Source organism: Ambystoma mexicanum, chromosome 2p (assembly GCF_040938575.1).
Source record: "Ambystoma mexicanum isolate Mex_15411 chromosome 2p, UKY_AmexF1_1, whole genome shotgun sequence".
NCBI classification, from domain to species: Eukaryota; Metazoa; Chordata; class Amphibia; order Caudata; family Ambystomatidae; genus Ambystoma; species Ambystoma mexicanum.
The window spans coordinates 1,099,449,984-1,099,475,282 of NC_090923.1; the positions used below are offsets into that span (position 1 = coordinate 1,099,449,984).

At 45.7% G+C, this 25,299-nt stretch overlaps 1 protein-coding gene across 2 annotated transcripts in view; it reads left to right on the forward strand.

Annotated features, from left to right (window-relative positions):
* Positions 1-25,299, forward strand: part of VEGFB (vascular endothelial growth factor B) — a 387,557-nt gene that overhangs the window by 358,716 nt on the left and 3,542 nt on the right. Inside the window, exons 5-7 of one of the 2 annotated variants that reach the window (XM_069645095.1) lie at positions 17,948-17,980; positions 18,316-18,402; positions 25,139-25,270. In XM_069645095.1, coding sequence (XP_069501196.1) covers positions 17,948-17,980; positions 18,316-18,402; positions 25,139-25,270 — 252 coding nt within the window. The remainder of the gene's footprint in view (positions 1-17,947; positions 17,981-18,315; positions 18,403-25,138; positions 25,271-25,299) is intronic. The other variant, XM_069645096.1, reaches the window with a different exon arrangement.

The following is a 25,299-nucleotide window of genomic DNA, read 5'->3' on the forward strand; positions in this document are numbered from 1 at the left end:
CCCGGAATCTGTTAAGGTAAGTACATCGCTGTGCGGTTGTTTAATATTGAAAGCGAACCTGAGTATGTCTCTTTTCCTTTGCAGATGTTGCTGTGGTGCTCCGGATGGAAGCGTGGCGTAGCACGATGGAATTCAGGTAAGACTGGTGGAATTCGATGTTTTGGAAGCGCACATTCTAATATTCTTTTTCCCTTTCTCGTTATTGCATGTCGCAATGTTCGAACAGCAGCTGTGGTAGCGGTTCACCGGAAGTCCTTAAGCTAGTACTCACAGGTGAGTGATGTGCAGCTCAGTTGAGATGCCGAGTGCTGGATGATGTTTTCTCAGGTAAGAGAGAATAATCTTCTTGTTGTTCTTGCAGGATTACAGGAAGATGCTGAAGACCAGGAACTGGACATGGTGAGCGTCACGCTGCTGGTTGCAGAATAACACGAAGCGTGTTCTGCAGTCAGGGTGTGGTTTATATAGCCCAGGTAAAGTAGTACCAGGGAAAGTAGTTCCAGGCCTGCCACACCCAAAACACTAGACCGCATGGCTTGGTTCTTAGAACTAGACTGTGTGGGTGCTTCCATGTTGGATTTAAAAGCCCATGTACATAAATGAAAGCTAGTTTGAACAGCCCTTCCTTCCTACATATGTACCTGGTGCCAAAGGCACCATGACTGGCTCCAGGAGCCCTTTTGCAGTGGTTTTAAGGCCCTCGGGGTTCTGGTGGGAGCCTGCTTGTGGCACACCGTGTGCCCCATCACAGTGGTCATGACAAGTGCATAGTTGTAAAACACACCTAGATTTGAATGTCACAGCAATCGCTCGAGACCATTACACTGGAGGAGTGCATAGTTGGAAAACACACCTAGATTCGAATGTCACAGCAATCACTGGAAACCATTACAATGGGGAGTGCACAGTTGGAAAAACAAAATTGAGTGAGTGCCCATTGCAAGTAGTAGATAGCGACTCAAGGAAGATATAGCCTCGGGATACCAGTCAGTACTGAGTAAAGAGCACAGGCGAAGTCCGGACAGGTGAAGCGTGCCTACCTGAGCGAGTTGGTAGCACAATGATTGTGGTCCTTAGTGTACAGCGCGAAAGCAGAAAGTTCAGGGTGGAGAGAGAGTAGGAAAGGCGGCATATGGGGGCGTCAGACAGCTCCAGACATGGGCCTTTTTGTGGGCCTTTTTTTTGCGGGGGGCTGGCTTCTTCGCCTGCCCCCTTCTGCGATTGGGCCTTTGTGGATGGTGTAGGCCAATCAGAGCGGCAGCACAGAGGGCAGGGCAGGCAATCCAGAGTGTGCTAGGAGGTGGCCATGTTGAAGAGGGGCAGACAAAGGGCTCGCTCTGCAAAGATACCAAGCGCATCGCAGCAAAATGATCAGCACAGTGAAAATAAGTCATAAGAGCACAAAGCCAGCAAATGTATAGAAATCGGCTGGCCATTTGGTGGAACAATCGTGCTAGCCGTAATAAGTCACACACAGTGTAGAGCTCAACTCATTAAAGCCCAACAGGGCTTACCATGATGCGGGCATTGAGCGCTGCTCTAGCAGCCTCTGGAAAGGCCAGCGGGGGCAAAGGTGTTGCTCCAGTGTTCCCGAGGAAAGGAAGGAGGGCCCGATCAGCTGAGGAACAAATCCACTCCCACTTCCATGTGGGAATATTAGCTGGCAGCATATAAAAGGGACAATTAAAATGTCACCTTGTCAAGACTGTGATGTCAACATTCAGTGTTCACTCATCAATGGTAGAAATACTCACTTTGAAATCAATTGGCATAGATCTCAATGTCCAAACGTAGATGGAGTGAAATTTGGTGGAGGCGATTTGGATGAAAAGTTAATGTTTTAACGGAATCGATTTCCATTAGTGTGCCTTTTATACAAATGGCAATACTTTGTGCATCAAGCTCAGTCGTGGCGTTGGTACAAAAGAGCTATTGGTGCTTGTGTTACGAGTCTAGCACAAATTATTCCGATAATTGGAGATGGATGTCTCTTCGCCTCAGAGCATAGTGTATACCTAAATGCTAAATTCAATACTTCAACACTAAGCCTTTATATTAAGGGAAGAGATAAATAATTGCTATTTTTGATATTAAAACTCTTTAAGACCGGCATCAATGGTAGTTCTTTCCTTGTGATTTTTTCAATACTTTCCATGAAAGCTTATCAAATGTTATACCAGAATATTTTTAAATTAATGATAACTTCAGTGTCATTCCCTTCAGCAAAGCATCTTGCTGTTGTATATATGTCATCAGACAAAGCCATTTTGTTAGCCCCCCTCCCAGACCCTGTTGCTACGCTTTGTTGCTCTGTGTTTCCTCTTGGGCCCTTTATGCCTATTTCACTGTTCCTGTATTTGCTTTCTTCGTCTACTGTTATTTGTACTGCCTACCTGCATTTGTTTTTCACTCTTCTCCACTTGTTCCCTTTGATCACTGTTCATCATCCCCTTGATCACTGTTCATTTACCTCTTCCTCGCTCTGCTGGCTGTTCCCTTTTGTGTCCTTCTCTTTCAGGTTCCCTCGTTTTGCTGTATACTTGTACTGCCCATTTCTCTGTTTTTGTTCACACTCCCCTAAGGTTCCCTTGGTTTATCATTCTGTTCTAGTCCCTGCTCTGCCTGGTTGTTCCCTTGCTGCATCCTTTTTCTTTCAGGTTCCCTCGTTCTTACTCTGTTACTGGTTTGCTTTCACTTCTACTTGACTGACCCTCTTGTTCTTTGAGCCCAATGTCTAGTTAACTTTATTTATTTTACTTACGTGTTCTTGTCTTGTTCGGTCTTGTCTGCTTGCACCCCTCCTCTTGTGCCCTATCATAGTGTCTCCCCTCCCCCTTACATTGTCACCTCCCCCTTCACCTCACCCTCATCCCCCACCCCTGCATCCTCTATGGTGTTCTCTGTTTCTCCTATCTTCTCTAACTGCTTCTCTATTGACTATCCTGTCCCTCTCACTAAGTCTGGTAGGAAGAAGTTCAAAAAGGATACCCAGGTCTCCAACCCAGGCCTCCCGATCGCTGATACCTATACCAGTGCTTCCTCCAGGTAGACCCTCACTGACATCCTCTTTGTCGTTCCTTTGCCAGACCTGTGGACTCCACATATGGTCTCTCTGCTCTCTCCTTTTTCTTCCCCTCCCATTAATGGTGGCACCCAGCGGGAGGCCCTCCTGACCCCTTACCATTCCTCTAAGATCCTCATTAATGTTTACCTAAATGGCACTATGTTGGTCCAAGACCCTCAGGCCAACCTCCTCCTCTTTGATTGAAGCTTTCCGCACCTTATCAACTTCCTTTCCTCTCCTGCTGTCTGTCATGTGTTTTGACGCTCTCCTGCCTGATGGCTACAAGATCCTCTCTGCGCCCAGATCCAACCGTTCCGGTGGGGGTATAGCGTTGATCTTCCCAGAGTGGATCTCTACCTCTATCATTCCTACGCAGGCCTTCTCCTCCTTTGAATGCATGGTTTGCAGGCTCTCTCTCTCTCTCCTGGCTGCTGTCACTCTGCCCTCCATCTACTGGCCACCTGGTCAGGTAACTTACTTCCTCTCCGAGTGGGTGGACCTCTCCTCTTCCCTCTTGGCTGCGACCACTCAACCCCTCCTCCTTGGAGACTTCAACATCCACCTGTATGCTTCCTGTCCCTCCTCTGGACTCTTTCACGACATATGCCACTCTATCTTTCTCTCTGTTCTTCCCTCAGGCCCAACTCACTCTGCAGGGCACACTCTGGATGTTCTGATCTCCTCAGACCTCCCCCTCTCTAACCCTCTCACCACTCCTCTCTCCTGGAGTGACCACTTTCTCTTCTCTTCTCCTCTCTCTCTCTCTACCCCTCATGCCGAGCCTACCCTTACACTGCCACTTACCTTCTCGGTCATCCGACCCATGAAGCGTGTCTCAGTTGAGGCTTTCGCCGCCACTTTCTCTGTCCATCCTGCACTTCTGGCTGACTCACATCCTGACACAGCCCTTACCAACCTTCAATCTTGTATCTCTGACACTCTTGATGTTCTTGCCCCTGTCATGAGGATCTGCTTGAAGCCCAAAGCCAAGTGCAACTCTTGGTATGACTTAGACCTCATCGCCTATAAACGCAAGTGTAGTGATGCTTGCGAGCTTTGGCACGTTATAAATATATAAATAAAAAATAATAATAATAATAGGGTGGCTGAGAGGGAATGGCTGGCATCTTGTACATCCCCTGACACACTGGCCTGCCGCCTGCTCCAAAGGCAGTACCGACTCTCTGTCCTCACTAAGAAGAGAGCTTACATCCAAGCCCACGTCTCTGCAGCATCTAACAACTCAGCTGAACTCTTTAAAATCTACAAGGAGCTGGCCAATCCTGCTGTAGTCTCTACCTTTTCTGTCCCCTCCCAGGCCCTCTCCACAGTCTTGGCCTCACATTTCATCTCTAAAACCCAGGACATCCTGTCCACCCTCTCGTCCTCTCCTCCTGCTCTCTACTTTCTCCTTTACCTCTGGCCTCCCTACAGCCAAATCTCCTCCTCCCTTCTCTGCCTTTCCTCTGTTGGTTTCTATACAAGTCTGATCTATGAAAGTCTCGTCAAAATAGGTTCTTCCCTTTTCATCCAAAACCATCAAGGACCATATTGACACCATCGCTCCAGCCTTGGCCGAATTTTGCAATCACTCTTTCACCACTGGAACCTTCCCTTCCCCCTTGAAGCACTCTGTTGTGCACTGTAAAGACTGGTAGGGCGTGTCTGTACTTCTGCTCTCTATATGGTAGAGGAGAGGCACAGAATACCCCAGCCAAGATTCTCTATTGTGGTAGCAATGGACGAGCAATCAAGGCCTAGCTTCTCAGGACGTGATGCGGGCTGGTTCTTAAGTACAGTGTAGTCCCCGAACCCCCACAAAGGAATGTCCACACATTGTATTACTGAAAACAGTCTTTATATAATTAATATTCAAAGGTATGTACACGATCACAATAACGCACTTTGTACTCGGAAGTCAATAATGATAAATATATACAATTCTACAGTGGTACCACCAATGTTATCGAATCTCATTAACGTGCATCAACTGTACGGTTAAAATGTCACACAGATCAATAACGAGGACACCAGCAATAGAGCTAGGCAGGAACGTAAGATGGTTGAAACAATAGGCAGAATGCTGGCCCCGTTACCTAGACCCAGTTCTGTGTGGAGATTCCCCCCCCACCTGTGCAACCTGTAAATAAAGATATATAGCACAAGCCCAGTCCATGTAAGGTTCAATAGTCTTATTTCCTCCTACTAAGGTTTTACCCCACCCCCCCCCAATGTACCTGGTGGAGTAGAGTTCTCGAAAGATGCGTCAACCGATCCTTCTTGAGTGACTCCCTTTAAAGCAGGAGCCACGGATCGTCGAGAGGCGTCGAGGAACTCAGCGTTCAGTGGCGGGGAATCGACAGCCCTTCTTCAGTGCCCTCCCTTTAAGGCAGGAGTCACAGGTCGTCGAACGTCCAACGGCGAACAGGTTGAACTACGGCAGTGAAGTGGCAGCTTCGTTCCTAGCGGTGCTCGTCGACGACAGAGCGTTGGCGTCCTGCAAGGAAGAGGCGTGCGAGGCACCTCGTGATGATAGTTCTGGACCGCAAAGAGATGATGAAGAACTGTGGCCCAGCAAGAGCATCGAGTCGTCGGCGTCTCTGTGGTCTTTAGGTGACGGGAAACCCACCAGCGGATGCTCCTCGGTGCGTCGACGGTCAGGCCTTCTCCAGCGGGATAAAGCGGGCGACGATGCAGACGAGAGCGTCCGATGATCAAAATGAAGTTCTTAGGCAAACAGGAGCACGGCGGCTCCGGTCGACGACAGTGGCCGTCGACAGTTGCGGACAACAGTCCGAGTGCTTCTCTTTGAGATTCTGCGGCAGTCCCCGTCTCGGGTCGGCGGCCTGTCAAAGGTCTGTCTACCAGGGAGCCTTGGCAAAGATCAGCTGTGCAAGATGGCCCCTCGTAGCTCGGAAAGAGGGCACCTTACCAGGTCCTCTCTGGGTCAGTCCTTGGAGACACAGCAGCTTTCAGATTGTGAAGGAGAGCAACAGCAATTCTTCTCGTCCAGCAGGGCTTCAAGGTCAAGCTTCAGTTACTCGTCGTAGTGGACTTCAGCTTCTGAACACGATTCCTAGCAGTGAGAGGTCCCCAGATATACTGTTGATCTCCCATTCATTCCGCTGGGTCACAATCAAGCATCCAATCACGACTAAGGGCATTCATGCAGGCAGGCAGCCAATCAGGCACACGAGGTATTCAGGCCATTCACTTCTCTCCAGACACTCACAACAAGTTATGGGTATGGGGACAAGTACCGAGCCATTCAACACTCCAAGCTGCATTCATAGCGGTTTCGGGCAGGGCTGTCTCAGTCATTGTGTCAACCACCAGATACTAGACATCCACAACACAGAATGCATATTTGTCACACACTCTATTCACCCAGGTCCCACCCACAGGAGGTACCCACAACATACATCACTGGTAAGGCTCCAGCTAGTCTGGCCGGGCCTTCACAACAACACCATATATGGCACTTCCATCCAACAGCCAGTCAGGGGGAAGGGACAGAGTCAGGGCTTCCCAGGACTTTGTGAAAACAAGGTAATGGGTAATAGAAAGCAAGAGGCCACAGGGGCCATCTTGTTTTCCATCAGGAATCAACTGATCCCAATGGCAGGGCCGGGGTATCCCAAAATGGAGGATACTCCGTGCACCTGTCAAATTCAGCATGGAGCTGCCACCAGCCCATACCCTGCTCTGCGGGCCACCCACAGGTGCCCAAAAACATACACTAGGGGCACAGGGTTGCACCCCCCTACCCATGGGTGCCATAAGGGTATCCCACGGGTCCGTTCACCAAACCAAAAGAGAGAGAGCTGCACCGCCAGGAGTCCCACATGGACTCCTGCGTGGAAAACACAACAGAACACACGATAAAAAGCAGTAAAGGACAAGGATACGGAGGCCCTGTCCCTCCGATGCATTTCCAGCATCACATGCACCCTCTCCTTAAGAAACCCTCAGCCGACCCCTTCTGTCTGGCTAACTATCGCCCGATCTCCATTACTCCTTTCCTTTTAAGGAGCTCTACGCGTTTCGAGAGTAAGCCTCTCTTCTTCAGGAGCAATCATAAAATATTGAAAATATTCGTTGAAACTTTTGTTGAAAATATTTGTGATTGCTCCTGAAGCAGAGATAAATTGTTATAAACCATTCATGATATGACTGACTTCTTGATACCAGAGTCATCTTCTTTCTCCCCTGCACCCCTGAAGAATGATAAGATCACATGAGCCATAGGAGCTCTAAACTTTTTAAATCTAGTGTAATCTTTTCTTCCAAAAAAAGGGTGTGCAGTCTCTCTTTTGTATGTCACCTGCACAACCCAGTGTTCAGATGTGCGCCAAATTGTGGGGGGAAATCGCCTCAGGCAGTTGAAAGCCCACTGAGATATAATCAAAAAGTTGAGAAGAATTAGGGATAGCATACAGCCTTGTTTTCATCTGCAATTAATTGTTATTTCATATGAAAACACTTCTAATTGGGATAGTCTTACTTTAGCCGTTGTTCCCTTATAAAATGCCATAATTATTTTTATATTCCTTGATTGATAATCATTTTGCAGTATCAAACTCAAAAGGGCTCCTAATGCTTAGAGTATTCTTCACGGGCAATAATTACAACTAGACAATTGGCGATTGTTAAAGTTCCAGGACGAAAAGAAGTTTGTGTAGATGGTAAAATTCCCTTTAACTCAGTCCACTTTCACATTTCTTTTAGGAAAGCATTTGCCCTTTTTAATTTTTTTTATTTGTTTATTAGTTTCCAAGTTTAATAACTTGCATAAAGCATTGTATTGTAATATACCTGAGTTTCCTGTTTACTGTTACCCAACCCGCCTCCCTCCTTAACCCAACATTAACGTAAACATGCTACAAAACTGATCACAGGCAATTGGCTGTCCGGGCATTCCACGCCTTGGAAGACCCCGACGTCAATATATGTCTGATGGTGATTCTTCTCGTACGCACTGCACATCCAGTGTTGCTCTAATGTGCACAGGGGGATCTGGTTCAAAGGGGTCTATGATCTTGAGAGACAAACAAGTCATGTAGTATCAGATTCCATGTCGTTATATCTATGGAACTTTCCCTTCTTGCAGTTCGTAGTGCTTCTTGCCAAACCACTGTCTCTTCTATGGTCCATCTCTGCAGATCTTTCCACCATGACTCAATGCTTGGTTCTTCTGCCGCCTTCCACCCCATTGGTATCCGCCATTTGGCTAGTGCCTATGCCAGATTTATCATTTTCGCCATTGCTTTGTTCTTATTTGGGAACTTATATATGCCTAGTAGACAGGCTTCTATAGCCCATGTTTTCCATTTTATTCCTTTGTCTCTCAGGCGTTGTTCGATTCTCCCCCAGTATGGTCGAATCTTCGGACAGTGCCAGAACATATGTCCTAGATTAGCATTTTCTTCTCCACATTTTGGACAGCTTTGTGTAGTGACACCCGGGAAGCGAGATATTGTCTCTCGGGTGAGATATGCTCTTTGAAGTATGTAGAATTGCAGCTACTTTAACCTGGCGTTCGTTGATATGTTTTTTGGATAGAGCTTCGCCTTTTCCCAGTCTTTGGGCCTCATTACACGGAAGGCGGTAAGGGTTAACGGTCACCGGTAAGTGTACCGGTGACCGTTAACCCTTACCGCCTTACTACGAGGTCCCTTTGCGGGACCCGACCTTAACGGCTGGTGTAGACCAGCCGTTAAAGTTGTGACCCGTAAAGGGACCTTGGTGCTAATTACGGTACCGCAATTTGCGGTACCGTAATTAGCTTGTTCCCCATTCCCATTATGCCCTATGGGGCAAAAATGGGAATGGGGAAGGGCCATGGAGAAAGGGGGAATTACCGCCCCGCCAACCTTGGAATGGGGTGGTAATTCCCCTTTCCTCCATGGTGGTACCGGTATGGTACCGGCGGCAACCATGGTGCTAATAGCACCATGGTTTACTGCCTACTGTGTAATGAGGCCCTTTGTCTGTTATTTCTCTCCCTAGTATCCGCTCCCAATCTCGTCTTCCTCTGTTTTTATCCTTGGGGAGTTCCTCCGCCATTATCTGATAGATTCTAGATACCATGTGTCCTCCTTCTGTTACATCATAGAGGAGTCCCAGAAGCATTTGCCCTTTTAGGTCTACATGGCAATGATTCTTAAGCGAGATGGAGAGAATCCAACACCTTTTTTGAATAGAGTTATTAAATACCTTTAAGTGCAAATGCTATGTAGTAACAAGTGTGGACGAAAAACAACAAAAGTTGATGAAGCCCATTATCTCAGAGTACAGGTGACAATTTTAAAATATAAATTACAAAGCCCATGTGGGCCAATAACTCTGGGTGGTTTGCGACCAGCGCTAACATTAACGATTCCTGGTTTAGTCAAAATGAAGAATACCATGCACTTTTCGTGTTATCCCTCGTAATCATCCTTTCAGTCTGAATGTATTCTCAGTCTTTTTCTCCTGTTGTATATTACATATAGAGCCCCATTCACAGAAGTGTTTTATAATGGCAAAACCTCATTGGAAAACGCCTTGTGAATAAGGCCCATAGTGTGCTTTTGTTTAAGCTCTGGGCTACTAGCCTCCGAAACAAGCTCTTTCTCTTCTCACCAACTAGCTTTCTTTTTTATAAAACATTTAAAATAAATATTTAGCTTTACCCATTTCCTCATTTCAAATTAAATTTCCAAAAGAAAACTAGATTTAGGTAGGACTTGCAATTGCCTGCACATTGATCTTTTTATAATTTCCCATAGGCCGATATTTAGATAAGCGATTCTCCTTATTCCAATAGATTGTTTCCCCCAACCAGATGACAACCTATTATGTATGATTTCAAGCAGCTCATCAAAACTGAAAAGGCTTTAGATGTTGAACTCTTCTCTGTTGTAGGTAATTCATGCCAGTTAACTAACCATCTTCCATAGGTGTGATTAATTTATCAGAGCATGAAATACCAATGCCTGCTACATCAAACAAAAGAATATGTTTGGGTTTTTACGACAAAGGGGTATTATTAAATACCCTGTCACTGCTATACATGTTCCTTTAGTTGGGTACATGCTTTTGCCCTATTCCAGATGCTATTCCATCACCCTTCTGGGATGGGGATCCCTGACATTTCTTCCCATCTGTTATGTGGGGGTATCTGGGGTGCTCCACCGAGTTATCGAGAATCCTATAGATGATGGAAAATAGGCATATTTGCTTTGTGTTCCACAGTAAGTACCCCATCTGCGTACAGGCTCTGGAAGAGCCTTTCTTATCAATTTGTTTTCAACTGCAACTTCCCAACGTTGTGCTATTGTTTCAAGATTTTCATTTAACTCAAGTGAGATCAGTGGTGGGTATAGGCTTGTGAATTCTAGCATTTCCGGTGCCCTGTGACAGTTTTCCCCTGGATACAGTCTGCCTGGGCCGATGGCAAGATATTGGCACGTACCAGCAGGAAGTACTGTATGTCAAAAGGGGCAAACCGTTAAAGGCACTGTTGGAAATGCCTCCTTATCTGGAGAGCTACTTTCTTTTCTGTATTATAAATAATCCACTGAATGCTTAGCTGCCAAAAGTGTAGGAATGGCAGTGACTTGACCCTCTTGTAGGATGGCCTTTGCTCCATGCAGGTTCTATTCTCGCAGGAGGTCGAATCATCTATTTTATACCAATTCCCCTTGTAATCCTTCTAAAATAAATGACATCCTTTCTTGGGCTCTCCAGCAGCTTTGTGAACCACTGTGCCTCTTGCCAGGAGCTGGCCTTTTTGAGATAGTACCCTCTTAGGCATAGCCTTATGGTTGGATCAGGAGATATTGCAGCTGGCAGTATTGTAGAGACTGCGTCTCAGTGAGATCTTGGGATTATGTCTTCCTTGTTGTTCAAGACATCCAAGAGAAACCTGGTGTGACCTCAGTTTATTTTTCTTTTCTGCCTGGAGGTTCAGTGTAATCGCGGTGGATAGAACTGTCTCCCGAGGCAGAAAAGTTAAGACTTGACAGAAAAAATCTAAGAAAATGGAAGGCTCAATCTCACACACTGCAACATGAACGCGGGCTAAGTGCATTCACACAACCGGTCATGTTGGAAGCCATTGGCGTTGGATGGTGAATGGAAACGGAATGGCTCTTTTCTACCTACAGCTTTCTTTGACGGTGAAGGCAGCGGGAGGTACTCTGGCCCACTTGGAGCAGTCTTTCTGACCTTCCCTTCCCCTACAGCTTTCTTTGACGGTGAAGGCAGCGGGAGGAACTCTGGCCCACTTGGAGCAGTCTTTCTGACTTTCCCTTCCCACATTCTGCTGGCGTTGCGACCCAGAAGCTTCCAGGCATTCCAGTAGCCCAGGTCATTCTCTGCCAGCAAGTAGTCCATTCACTCGCTAGCCGCTACTTGCTTGCAGAAAGCAGCAGCACCACCAAGTAGTCCAGTACAAAACCTGATCAAAATTAATGGATAAAGGTCTTAAAAACACAACGTGAGTGGGTTAGCAAAAGAAATGCAAGGAAACTGCCACAAAAAATAATGTTGAAATAAACTTAATTTAGCTGTGAGGATCATAGAAAAAGAATGGGATAAAGTATTACAAAACATAAAAATCTCAAACGTAAGAATGTCTGACTCAAAAATGTGTATAGGCCAGGGTTGTCTTGACTTATAGGGAAGTAAAAGGCAGTCCCTTGAAGGGCGCGGTTTTTATAGACATACGAAGACATCGTGCATTAGTGATGTAAAGAGGATGAAACAGTCTTTCATACAAAGCCCTTCCAAAATCTCATGTGCCATACAGATAATGAAACCAAAACGGATTCTGCTCAAGGGCCGTTGCGTGCTTGGCGGAGGGCTGAGGCCTGCAGACGCAGCGCCGAGGGGTCGCGCATGCGCAGTGAGTGCCCTTCATTTCTGACGTGCTGCAGGGCACGCCGCCGCCGCCGCTACACTTCCCTCGAGGCACCGGGCTATCTTATCATGGCCGCGTTGAAGCTCCTTTACCCTGACGTGGAATGTGCACTGATAATTCGCGGGTTACCTCCACACCTTCCAGGCACAACGTTGGCATGGTCTGCAATCGGCCCCGCGCCACGAGCGGGTAAACTCTCCGGCGCAGTCAATGCCTTTGGCGGCAAGATGCAATAACCTTCTTGCTGGAGTTTATCTGAACATCAGTGTCTAAATATACTGCAGCCGCTGCGTCGATAACGGATGTATTTCCTTCACACGTACTCGCAGCATTGCGGCCAAGCCAGGTAACGCGTGACCGGTGCCACGTGCCAGCCGTGAGTGACATCATCGGGAGGCACCACTGGCAGGGTCGCGCGCCACGTCAGGCGATGCCTTAGACAAACACGGAAACAGCCTTCATGACTATGCCACATAGGTGAACACAGCGGATATAATAAACACGATTATCCGCTCACATGACCTAAATACCTGCTTTACCTACATCCAGGCGATATTTGCACAGCAGATATAGCATACACACCTGTAATATGCACACACTGTAAAACAGCCGCTTTAGTACAGACTCATGGACTACCCGCCACATGCATAGCCTGCCATAGCTCTCAACCTTTTTTGTCAGCAAGGCGGGTGAAAACACACGATTTTATTTTTGGCGGGTGAGAGGCCCATAAGTGAATGGGCGTATGAAGGACTTGGCGGGTGATTCATCTGCTTTCAAGGCGGGTGACACCCGCCAAAAGTGGGTGAGTTGAGAGCTATGGCCTGCACCTATAACATTAACACCTGTTCAGCATACATCATAAATTTTAGTTTGGCAATCCCCACAGGAAATGCACAATTCCAGTATTTTTCAGACACATACTGCTTTTGTGCTCTTTTACGAATCTTCATGGCATTTTCTCCCCAAAATATACACTTAACTCAGAATTTCTTTAGAAAGGTTCCTGAGTTTCTGTAAAGGGCGGCAAAGTTATAAGGGAGGGGGAGTATATTATGCCTTTTCCATTCAGTTTCTCGTGGGGCAAAATTAACAACTTGGGCAAAATCCAGTTAGTGACACCTGGGTTCACCCAAACTATCTGTGAACCGTGATGGCCACTTTCAGGGTCCTGACGGGGCAGTGTTTGCAGACTCGCAAAATGTCTTCACATTTTAGTAAATTGGGCCACCAGATTAGCGACGTGAGAAACAGCAAATCTGATTGGTTTAATAAATTGGGCAACCAGATTAGCTACAATTGGGCCACCAGATTAGCTACTTGAGAAAAAGCAAAGGTGATTGGTTTAGTAAATTGGCCAACCAGATTAGCTACTTGAGAAACAGCAAATCTGATTGGTTTAGTAAATTGGGCAACCAGATTAGCTACTTGAGAAACAGCAAATCTGATTGGTTTAGTAAATTGGGCAACCAGATTAGCTACTTGAGAAGCAGCAAATCTGATTGGGTTGGGGCAAAGTATAACCAGCCATCACGGCATGCCAAAGCCAATAGATGTGGGTTCAGCGGGGCCAGGGCATGCATCCTTGGCGTTTGCCTAATACGGTGGGTTTGGGAGTGGTGCAGGTTATGGCAAATGCCATGCCCTATGCAAAATGACCATTGACCATGACTGCAGGCTATGCTCATCAGCTATGGCCATTGGCCATATGGGTGGCTGGTGCGGGCCTGGCGCATGACCAACAGCCTTGCCCGCGTAACAAGCCCACTGAGTATGGGCACAATCCCTGCCCAGTAGCCACTATGGATGGCTCGGGGTACACCAGGCAAAGTGCCATGCCCAGTGGGCCGTACATCATTAAAAAAAGTATACATTCAGTGAAACATGGGATGTTATTTGTTACGTTTCTTTTTTTTAGGAACAGTGAAATTCATTGAAAAGCTTTTGATCAAGGAAAAGGAGGGTTGCAACACAAAACTCAAAAATTCCCATTTTGTTTTCTAAAGCCACCATAAATCCAGCACCCCCTTCGTAAAACAGCATTCTCGGCCACTGATAGAAACTGCTCATCATAATGATCCAATTAGAGATTAAAGAGCAGAGGGGAGAGGTGTGAGCCTTGTAGGTTTTTCTGGTGACAGTTGTGTGACAGTGGCCCGACCTGAAGTTGCCTATCTCGATTGCTTGGTATCTGTCAAACGGGTAGGATATGAACCAGTTGAAAGCTGTTCCGACCTTCACTGGCTCCCACTACACGTACAAATCACCTTCTAGTCTTGCTATAAGGCAGTCGCCCTTAAGTCACCCAGCTATCTCACAGGCAAACTCAGTATCTCCGCCGGTCAGTGCACTACCAGAAGCCAGGACACATGCAGACTTGAAAACCGTCACTGCAAAAAGGAAAAGACAAGAAAACAAGCCATCTCTACATATGCCCCAAGACTATGGAACCTCCTCCCCGTCAGAATCTGACTCGCCCTCACGTTCCTACAATTAAAAAAAGAACTTAAGAGCCACCTCTTCAAGGAGTTTTTCCTCCTGAGCACCTAGGCCTTCGCGTCACCTCCCCCAGCGCCACCTGACTTGCTAGACCCTATCTGCCGCTCTCCTCCCAGCCACCCTGTATAACTGTACCCCTCCTCTATGTCCCTCTGTATCCTTCCCCCGCTGCATATCTGTTCTGTTGTTACCTCTGAAGAACGCTCTATTATGCACCTGTACTGTTCAATACCTCTGTAATGCACGCTGTTGCTTCTCGAAGCCAGGGCCACGCTCAATAAATAGCATAATAATATAATAATAACCACCTTCTGTTCGTTTGAAGGCTGGTAGTGTGGTGTAGCAGACCATGTCGAATATGGCAGCTAAGTCGAGGAAGGCCTGGCGGTAGACCTCTTTCTTTGTCTATGATTGGGAGAGCATCATCTATGCCCTGGATGGTAGCGGTCTCCGTGCTGCACCTGGATCTGAATCCCAATTGGTATTCCTGCATTAAACCTAGTTGCTTGATCCGACCAACTAGCTGTCGGGCCACTACTTTCCTGATGATTATGCTGATGAATTGGAAGGCTTGTGATTGGCTGAGAGTTGACAGTCACCCAGCGCTGGAGTGATCGGATTAGTCCTGGTTTTGGGCTGACATGAATATGCTTTGATTGAGTGAGTCGTTCTATTTTTCGAGGAGGGGGCGAGGGCAGTATTAGTGGTGGTAGGATTGTGGAAGTGTTTTTTGTGATGTGCGTCAGGGGAAGGGGTACTAATCACGTGCATTGCTTTTCTTAGACCAGGTCTAAGTTACTCTTGTGCCTTCCACCCGTCTCTGAGTACAGTGATGCTTTTCTGTGCATCCCACAATTTTCCTTGTCTTAAATGGAGAGGTGCATTTTTCTGTCAGCATATCCATGCATTTCTTAGTCTTTCCACGTTCAAACTGGCATATATATTTCCATGTTCATTGAATGAGTGCTGTGTTTTCCTTTGCATGCGTGGTGTTTCTGAGGGTGTTCGTTTGGTGAACACACTTAAGGCAGGTACTAAGTGTGGGAGGCCGCGTCCAGTGTTTGCCATTTTCCCGGTCAGTTGTATTTCTTTGATTGACTTAGTACCTTTTGGCTGAGGGGGCGTGTTTTTTGATGATATGGTAGTTGCAGGACTGCGGCTGGAGAGGTTTGGCGACAACCGTTTAATCATGCATGGAATTCTGCCGAAATGTGCTATACTTCGTCTCCGACACACATTCACTGAATAAGGTTTTCCTCAATCGGGCTTAATAGCAAATAAACAGTAAGCATAGCTGTTACACAAACACACACTATAAATAAACAGCTGGGCCTCAGCAGAGCAGACTTTGCCCAATGCAAGAATACACATTTGGACTTTGTGTATGCATATAGCCAAACACCTAGACGCCAAGGTAAACATGAAATGTAAACTATGAACTGGACAGTTCAAGACAGAAAGGCACTTCCAACTTACTACTGGCAGTGCCGCGAACACTTCCTTTTCCTTGTGTGACTCATGGGGGAGCGGAGAAAGACGGGTCCAATCTGGCCATGGTGTGTAAAATTCGAGAACCCAACTTGGAGGCCTTTATCTTCAGATGTTTACTCCCTAGCACACACAGCTTAGTCACAACACACAGTCATCTTCTAACCTTCCACGCCACGTAAGGCTTTCAGCAAAGCCGGTGTTCATATAACCAGTGCCTGAGGACTTTGACCGAGCCACAGGCTTGAAGCTTGGGGATGCCATTGGGGTGGCCCTGGGGACTGGGGAGGATCGCCCGACAGGGGTGTTGCTAGGTCTGGAAAAGATCTGGGGCTACGGTAATATTGGGACTGTCGGGGCTAGCTAGCCTTTTGGTTGTAGACCCTGAGCTTCTCTCCAGAGCTTCATCCAAAAGACCCAATAGACCCCCTCACCCCCTCCCTCTAGTGATGCCTCTGCCACTTGCTAATGATGCATGCCCCATTGGAGACATTATACGGGGGAACCTGCAGTGCCCCTATCCCATCCGTAGGCTTATAGCTAGGCTTCTTGTTGCCTGGGAAGCATAGATGTAACAGTGAAAATGCAGAGAATAGGAAGGAGCAGCAAGCCACTCACAGAACTGCCCCATGGCGGCTATTCAAGGCAAATGTCGCAATTGTCAGAATGAAGTTAGAACCGCTGCCGCGCAGAGGTTCAGCGCAGATGCTCAGACGGCCTTCGGGGAGAATGGTCAGAATGTGGGCTGCGGGCAGAGTGGCCGATATGCACTTTCTAACCTTGGCTGGCAGAGCTGCGCAAAGGTCCACCAACCAATACCAGTCACCTGGAGAATGATCAGTTTGTGTAGGCCGTACCCTACCACAGAAGAGGCTCGCACAACTCACACAGCTTATCATAGTCACATACAATTCTACGGCCCGGCCCCTCAGCCCTATCTAAATGGAACGCAGCACGCAGGCAGTGTGGGATTTAGGGGTCAGAGTTCAGAGGTGCAGGTTAGAGGTTGGTGGCGCATTGAGGAGGAGAAGAGGAAAGAGAGTAGTGAGGAGGAGGAAACGAGGAGTGAGTAGAGAGGAAGTGGTGGAGAAGAGGAGGAGTGACCAGAGGGAGGAGCAGAGAAGAAGGGAAGAGAGCAGAGAGTAAGAGGAGGAGGAGGAGGAGGAACAGGAAGTGCATCCCCCTTAGGTCTCCGGGCCCTACAGACGCTCCTGGCCTTGTGAGACAGAACTTTAGAGCTTAGACTAGGCCAGATGATGCAGGGAGGTAAAAGTGGTAGTACCCTGAGGTTCAACAAGCATCACAGTGCCCAGTGCCTGATCCTCACCAGAAAACCTGAGTACCAGGTGGGGGTACCAGGTATAATAGTTTTAGAGGACCAGTGCGTGAGGTGGGCGACGTTGGGCATGACTAAGAGAGACACAGAGACAAAAGAAAGTGTATGACATTATGAATCCCAGCGACTGTGAATAAATGTTTACCCCAAGGAAGAAACTGAATAAAGGCAGGGAGGAGGGAGGAATTAAGGACCAATGTCGTTGGACGTTTTTGGAAGCACAGAGCCTGGACTGCACAGACCCTAACCTTGCTGGGTGCAAACCAGATACACCGGCCTGCAAACAATGATATGGTCTCGAGTTTCCTATCGGTCCATCGGCCATGACAGAACACAAATCTCATATATCTAGCAAACATGCACACCGAGCTGACACACCTGCTGCACACACCACTGCCAATGTCATGAGCACAGCGGAGCACAGCTGCATTAGCGCAACCAGTCCTCAAAGTGCATTTCGCAGTGCACTCTTGCTGCACCATCGACCTATGACTCTTACACATTCTGATGGGCAGGCAGTGCTCAGACCATGGTAATAGCGCTAATTAACCCTGCGTCTTCGCAGAAGTGCGCCATATGCTTTTTCCTGCTACTGTCTGTGGCGCCAAACTGCGAAGGTTGGGCCTCTCACTACTATTTCGTCTTTGTTTTTCAGACCAAAGAAACATTCCAAATTAAAGCCAGAGAGGTGAGTGAGCCTTGCATATCTGGGAATTCCCCCACTACCACTCTGCTGATTTCCCGCTTTTCCCACGCCTAACCTTTCACACTCTGCCTTCCTTGACGTCTTGTTCTGTTTACCTGGCCTATTTCTCTTATCTTCACACGTGATTGATTAGCCACATCATTACCCCCAAAGGACCCTTGCCCTCTGTCCCTGTCTTTCCCCTGCTCTCCCTCTCTTACCCCCCTTTTATGTTCATGCGGATGGTGTGCTTGTGGGACTGGGGTGATGTGTGTGAATAGAATTTGCCATTTGGCATCGCGTACTGCCTACTGAAGGAAGGAGCTTTCTCTCCACAGGCCGAAGCTATTGAAGGGGCGCAAGGAGAAACCAAAGCGGAAAAAAACCCAGGCTCCTGCTAAACTTCAAAGCCTCAAGCTTTTAAAGTAAAGCGCCAAGAAACCCCCTCCCTGCATGCCTCTGCCCTCCTCTCCACATGCCATGACCTCTCCGGGAAAATAGCAAAATACAGCTCTGCATTCAGTAATGAGTCAGGGCAGGGATTCTCTTAAGCAGTCAGCGCTCCAAGAATAGTTCCTATGAAGCCCCCTATTGAGGACTTTGCTCTAGCCAGGGCCAGATGGACCTGTAGGAGCTGCAATGGAGGGAGCGATCAGCCTCCATAACCTCTGAGAAATTGTGCAGATTAATATGGATGCAGTGACATCTACTGGTAAGTAAACGTATGGCATGTGAGACAGTGACACCTAGGGGTCAGTCAAAGTATGACATGTGCAGTAGTGGCATTTAGTCACCATATATTGTCCAACCAGATGGTTAATCATGCAGTTCTAACACCTAGTGGTCTGTCTCAATATGGCATGCATAGACTGGACATACCGTGACCTCTGAGTATTTTCTGCTGGCTCTGGTCAGTGCCATGGTCCTGAGGAAACGCTTTCGAAGACGTCGGTATTGCTTTCACCAAGATGTCTTCTACTTACTGTGAAATGGAAGCAGGACAGTGTCAAAACCCAGGCTCAGATACTTTCCCGGAGGGGTCAGCAGGTTTTCACTCGTAGCAGTAACCAATAACCAGGTCACATGTACTAATGCTGGGTGCATGGGTGAAAATACATTGATGGAACAGAGAAGAGGGTGTTATACTCTTGGTTAATTTGTGATGATTTCAACAAATGGTCTTTTCTAACCCGTGGTGTCTTAATTCTAACCTTTAACTTCTGAACCATGTGAATCAGGCCACTTTACCTACTCCAATCACCTGACCTTCAAATTATTGTTGCTCCCAGGTCTGACTGGGACCTAAACTACCTTGATGGCAGAGAGGCAGGATTTGAAACACATAGTTTATTTATACAGTGCCTATACACAATCATATCATATCATAGCAACTAAGAACAAGGCCCAATGATGTGCCGGGCTCACCTGAATTATGTCTCTCTTTAACAAAGGATTTGTTCATCAGTATAGTAAGAATTCTTCATCAAAGAAATGAAAACCCCAATAATTTGTTTATAACAATGAGAAATAAACGATTTGCCCATTACATAAATTCTTGAGGTGTATTCACTTCAGAAAAGCAGCCAATCTCCTAATATTTCACCTTTCAATAAACGCAACACAGATCTCCAGGATTAAGAATATTGCATCTATATTAAAAGCAGACTCTTGACTCTGAATAACTCATCTTCCAATAGATAAGACGCAGAGTCTCCAGAAGTCATAGCTTCATTTTTAAGTAGATTGTAGTCTATTGGAATAAACTATTAGTCTCTTTTTTCTAATTCCACGAAACAGCCCTGCTTGAGTACTGAATATGCCGGCCTTCAATGAATGAATCGGAATCCGAGCAAAGATGTCTTGTGGAATAAATGGTTCGTTTTGTGAATGAGCCATATTTTCTAGGGTAACATTATTTTACACTTATTAAATGCAGTACCACTTCAGGAAATACAAAATAGCATTCTGATACACTGCATGCAATCTCCAAAAATGAAGCCGAATTGATGAAATGATGACTCACTCAATAACAGTTAGCATAGCTTTAGGTAAAATACTAATATCTCAATGGATTGACTCACATAATCAAATTCATTTCTCCCAAAAATACTTTATAGAAATAGATATTTTTTCTTATTAAGCACAATCTTGTTGAACAAAGGATGTGTATCTCAATAACATTTAATAAAGTGCAGGAAATAAAATATCTGTGACTTAAGTAACTCATTAATCTCTCTGGAGCAGTCTGTATCTCAGAAATGATGGAAGATGTAAACGGAATAACCCATCACCAACTATATCCCCAAATGGTGTTTTTATAACAATCTGAATCACTGAATAGTTTGACGTGTTTCTCAAAATTATAACATGTAGTTTGGGAACTATATGAAGAGAGGTATATCCCTCAGGGACGCCATGTCCCTGGCATAGGCCAGATAGCAATTTTCATACAATATGATCGCTTTCCTAGTAGATAACAACTCATTGAGAAATAATGTCTCCAATGATAACATTGTGTTTCCCAAAATTGGGTATTCTCCCAATATTTTGACTTGCAAACCTTTCAAAGTGACTTCCATGTAAAGCATACATTGTTTTAGAATTCGGGACCATTCTTCCAATAGATTGACAAATGCTTCCATGTTGATCTCCTAAACGATCAGATGCATTATTTATAATTGGCACCTGTGAGAGAAGCAGAAGTCTATCAGGTGGTAGGAACGCTGGCAGAATCTTCCAGCAGCCACTCACATTCTTTCCTGGCCACCTGAACCTCTCCTACAAGCATGCCATGTTTTGGTTGGCCCTTACCCCAGTACCTCTGTTCAGCCACTCCAATCCCAGTTTCCATCACCAGCGCCCCATTCCGGAACCATTGTCCACACCCACTTCACCCCCTCACTAAACACAGTCAGCTCCTTCCAAGACAGGTGCCATGGAAATAGTAAAGAGTCATACTCCTGTTATTATTTTTCATAGTGCCCATCTTGATTTGCAGTTTGGTTTAGGGAAATGGATCCCTGGGTGTCATACAAGGACTTTTAAGAATGAAAACAGCACTCTGGATGACTGCTCTGGGTACCGGTATTGATGATACTCGAGTTTGGGGCAGACAATGGTGATAACTTCACTGTTCCCTCACCGAGGCCCTCGCTTGTCCTGGGCCTGCTGTGGCTCCTGGTGGGTCATTTCCACCTGTGTCCACTCCCGAACTCGGGGATTATTGCTATAATAACGCCAAATTCGCCGTCATTACTTTCCCTAGCTTGGATAGAGTTTCAGAAAACACTCAATCGCCCCAATAATTGACACTTTTGTCAGAATTCCTCAAACAATAGATCAGATAGAAAATAGATGTTATTTCTGTGACTTTACTGACCAGTCCCTTCAATTTCGTCTCATAACAAATCAGAAAAGATTTCTCAATTTAGAGGAGCATTCACCCAATGCATCAGCTCCACTCGTGGATTTAATCTCACAATAGATCAGACAACGTGGCTGACTTGGCTATTCCTATGGTCCAAAGAAAACCACCTGATGGTATCACATGACTGGCCCTATCGCCACGCCCACTCCTACGCACAATACAAACCCCCAATTAAATGCGCCTGCTGTTTAAACTGCAGTGCACTGAAAGTGCAAGTTCCAACTTCTTCCTACACTTTTATTTTAAAACGAAACCATTCCTGGATAAAAGTAAAATAAAAGTATATGAACAGTAAAACGTAATTAAAAAAATAGAGGAGCACCACTTCCAAGTGCTCCCACCCACTTCGACCACTTAGAGGGCCTATCTTGGCCATTCTGAGTTTGTGAATACTGGCCATGCCATATGTCCACCCATCCTGAACGGCAGAGAGTTCTGTGGTAGCCTTCTCTGGCATCCAGACCCTTAAAGGCCAATACAGTAAAGGGCACGGGCACCTCTTGTGGTGGCTCCTCAAGCCCTGATCCTGCAATTTTAAGCCACAATGGGCTTTGCATCACCCCAATCCATCACTGCGCCCCAACTCCATTGACAAGACAATTTAATTGAATACAAAGTACAGATCCCAACGCTCACCAAGATTACCCACATCAGCATACACTCAGACACCTCCACAAGCCAATTCCTCATTCTGCGCCATCAGTAAATGCTTTGAACACAAGTATTCCCCAACACTGCACAACCTCATCACAGAACATTACTGATAAGGTCAGTTCATTATACAGATGTGGCTTACCTCCGCCATCATACCCATCTTTGATGTACTCCGATCAGATGATTACAACATCCTCAATCTACCACGCGCCCACATTCACCACACTAATGCACATTTGATCAAATTCATTTGAAATGCTCTGTGCATGCCTCTTACTCATACCCTCCCTCACAACGACCTTCCTCGCTAAAACACAAACCTGACAGGCGACACCAACAACCTCATCTCCTCTAACTCCATCTCCAACACAGAAAACATATAATAAAATGTAATCACCCTCTGTAACACCACACCCAGCAAAGCCATGAGAGGTTGATTGATGAAATGACCTCACATAATCTCAAATAATATCACCCACTCTCTCACTAAGTAAAACATTGGAATTTATTTTATAGCAACTCCCTCTGTGTCATGCCTGCCAGCCATCCTTCTCACTGAAAAAACCATCCCTTCCAGCGTGTCCACATTACTTCGAACTGCTTCTCCCTGTTCCCTCATATGGCAGCACAGACCCTCCACAGCTCCACCAGATAATTTGAGAACTTCCCCAATAACACTCTACAAGAAGCTCAAGTGGTCCCTCCTCAACCTAACGGTCATCACAGGCACCTTCCACTTTAACCCCAAAGCATCTCTTTCCTAAAAAATAACATTACACCTAAACAGTGTTCTCCATGGTAAACACAATCTTTAAGCACTAATAAATGCTGCCTCAGGAACCTGGAAAGACATTGGCACTCCATTCAAACCACTGAAAGCCTGACATCCTTAAGACATCTCACTGTCTGCAAGAGACAACCCACCTTTTCTGTGAAAAAGTAATTTCTTTAAACATATAATGAAAGCAAAGGCCTATTAATCAATGAACAATTGCAGCAACCAATTCCCATCATCAACCGGTCCACCAGCATCAACCATTTCCTGCATGGACAATTTGGACACTATCTTTCACAACATTGACATCTCTTATACAGAATTACACAGCCCACTGTCTGCAGTATCTCGTCTTGGCAGACTTTCAACCACTTGCCTTGGATTCCCTTCACACAACCATCAAACCCAGTAAGGTCCCTTACACAACAATGACATCATATCAAAATCACTCAAGCAGGCTCGTCTCTCATTCTTAATCATACATCTTTTTCTCTCCTTGGGCACACAGCTCTCCTTTTTGACAACAGGCCAAATCCTTCTGTTTCTAAAAATCTAGGCAGATTTGGTACTTTGTCCCGATAAATGTCTCTGTGGGCCAATGTAGAGGCTCTGCCCATCTCTGCAGTCCAGCCATTCACATATATTCACACACTGCATACACCCATTACAAATAAACAGATATTATGGAGGACAGAGCATCAGTGAAGTGCAAGAGCAAAAATCCAAACTGCAGGTAGAATGGTACAGATGTCTCCTTCCACGCGTGTGGGGGTGGCGTCGGCGGTTGGGGCTAGCAACCAGATAAGACCCTTAACTTCACGTGGATCCTAGATTGATAAATCTGTCAGAATTCATCATCCAAAACCCATTCTTCACCCAAAACAGCATATATCATTAAATATTTGCTGGACTAAATTAAAACATCTGAGAAGGAATCAACATATCAGATAGTCTATTAAAACATTCTATTAAAACATTAATAGCCCATTCTTCTATAAACTGTGTAAATAATCTTCAAGGAGGACATGGTATTAACTCTTGAAGGCCAAAGGTAACTTCAAATAGACTTTTAAAAATTAAGAATATGAACCCTAATTTGAAGTTCTGACAATACGCAAGGCATGTGACCTTCAGGAAGCAACACACTTATCATTTGGGAGTACATCCGACCCCTCCAAAATGCTCCTATTGAACCTATGCTTGACAACAAACCACTTGCAGTTCAAACACAAACTTAGCTTTTTATTCATGTTGCCCAGTGCCGTCTAATCCCTTATCTTGATGCTAGGAATCCTCATGGGTGGCATTTGTGGGCTTTACAAATTAAAAACAACATAACAACTTTCCCTAAACCCTATAATATGTAATTGAACTTTGTATTAATCAATGAGTTTATTTGCATCAAGGAGGAAAATGTTACCTTAGAGTACTGTGTGTAGTCTCACTGAGAATGTAGGATGCATATAAGTCATTGGAAACAAACAGTTAATCTTTCAATGGAGTGTGTCCATGAATTTAAGATTCGTCTTTTAAGACCACTCTGCATTATTCAATGATCTACAACAGTATAACTTAAATACAGTCCACAAATTATTACATTCCCATTCAAGACATGAGAGACACTGGGAAAAGAAGACTAGCCTTTATTTGGATTTAGTTCTGAATGTAGAAATGGTACATTCCAGTAGACTAGTTTCCGAGGATTAAGTTCTTGTGCTCCTGCAAATTTAAGAGTATACAGGAACACGTGATATTGCCTTCACTGATAGAAAAAACAATGATTTCTTAAATGGATTAGTGGGGTTGTGACTAAAAAAGGAATCTAGCACAACTGTAGATTAAACACATACCAAGGATTTCTCTACATATATTTGTCTCATTTCATAATTTCTACTTTTCGTTATCAATGAAATAGCCTTCATGAGTAATTCAAAATGGAATTTAATACAGTCACCTGGGAAACACGAATAATCAGACTATGAATTACATACTATCACCCAATTGATTAATTAGTTTGAATTGAAAGCACTAGATTAAAATAGTTTAGTGTCTCTGCAACTAAAGGGGTCATCATCCAATAGACTCAGTGCAGCTTTCATAAGCAAAGCATTCTGTTGCCAATTAATTTATCGAATAAAAGGTTGTTATCCCATGTATCAATCTCTAGGATATAATTATCACTCTCCACATATAATTATTGTCAACATCTCCTGAATACCTATTTAGACGAGAGCGAGAAGGGAGCTCGATCTTCACATTGTAGAATCTGTGTGACACTGGCATCACTTTTCTGTCCGCTCTCTAGGCCCCGCGTCTGTGGTCCATGCCAAGATCGACGGAAGCAGCAGCAGGACCCGCTGACTTGCGAATGTTCCTGCAAACGGAGTGCAGACCGCTGCCGGGCAAAGGGCCAGGAGCTGAATGAGCACACCTGCAAGTAAGTGCCACACCGTAGGGGAGAAGGCA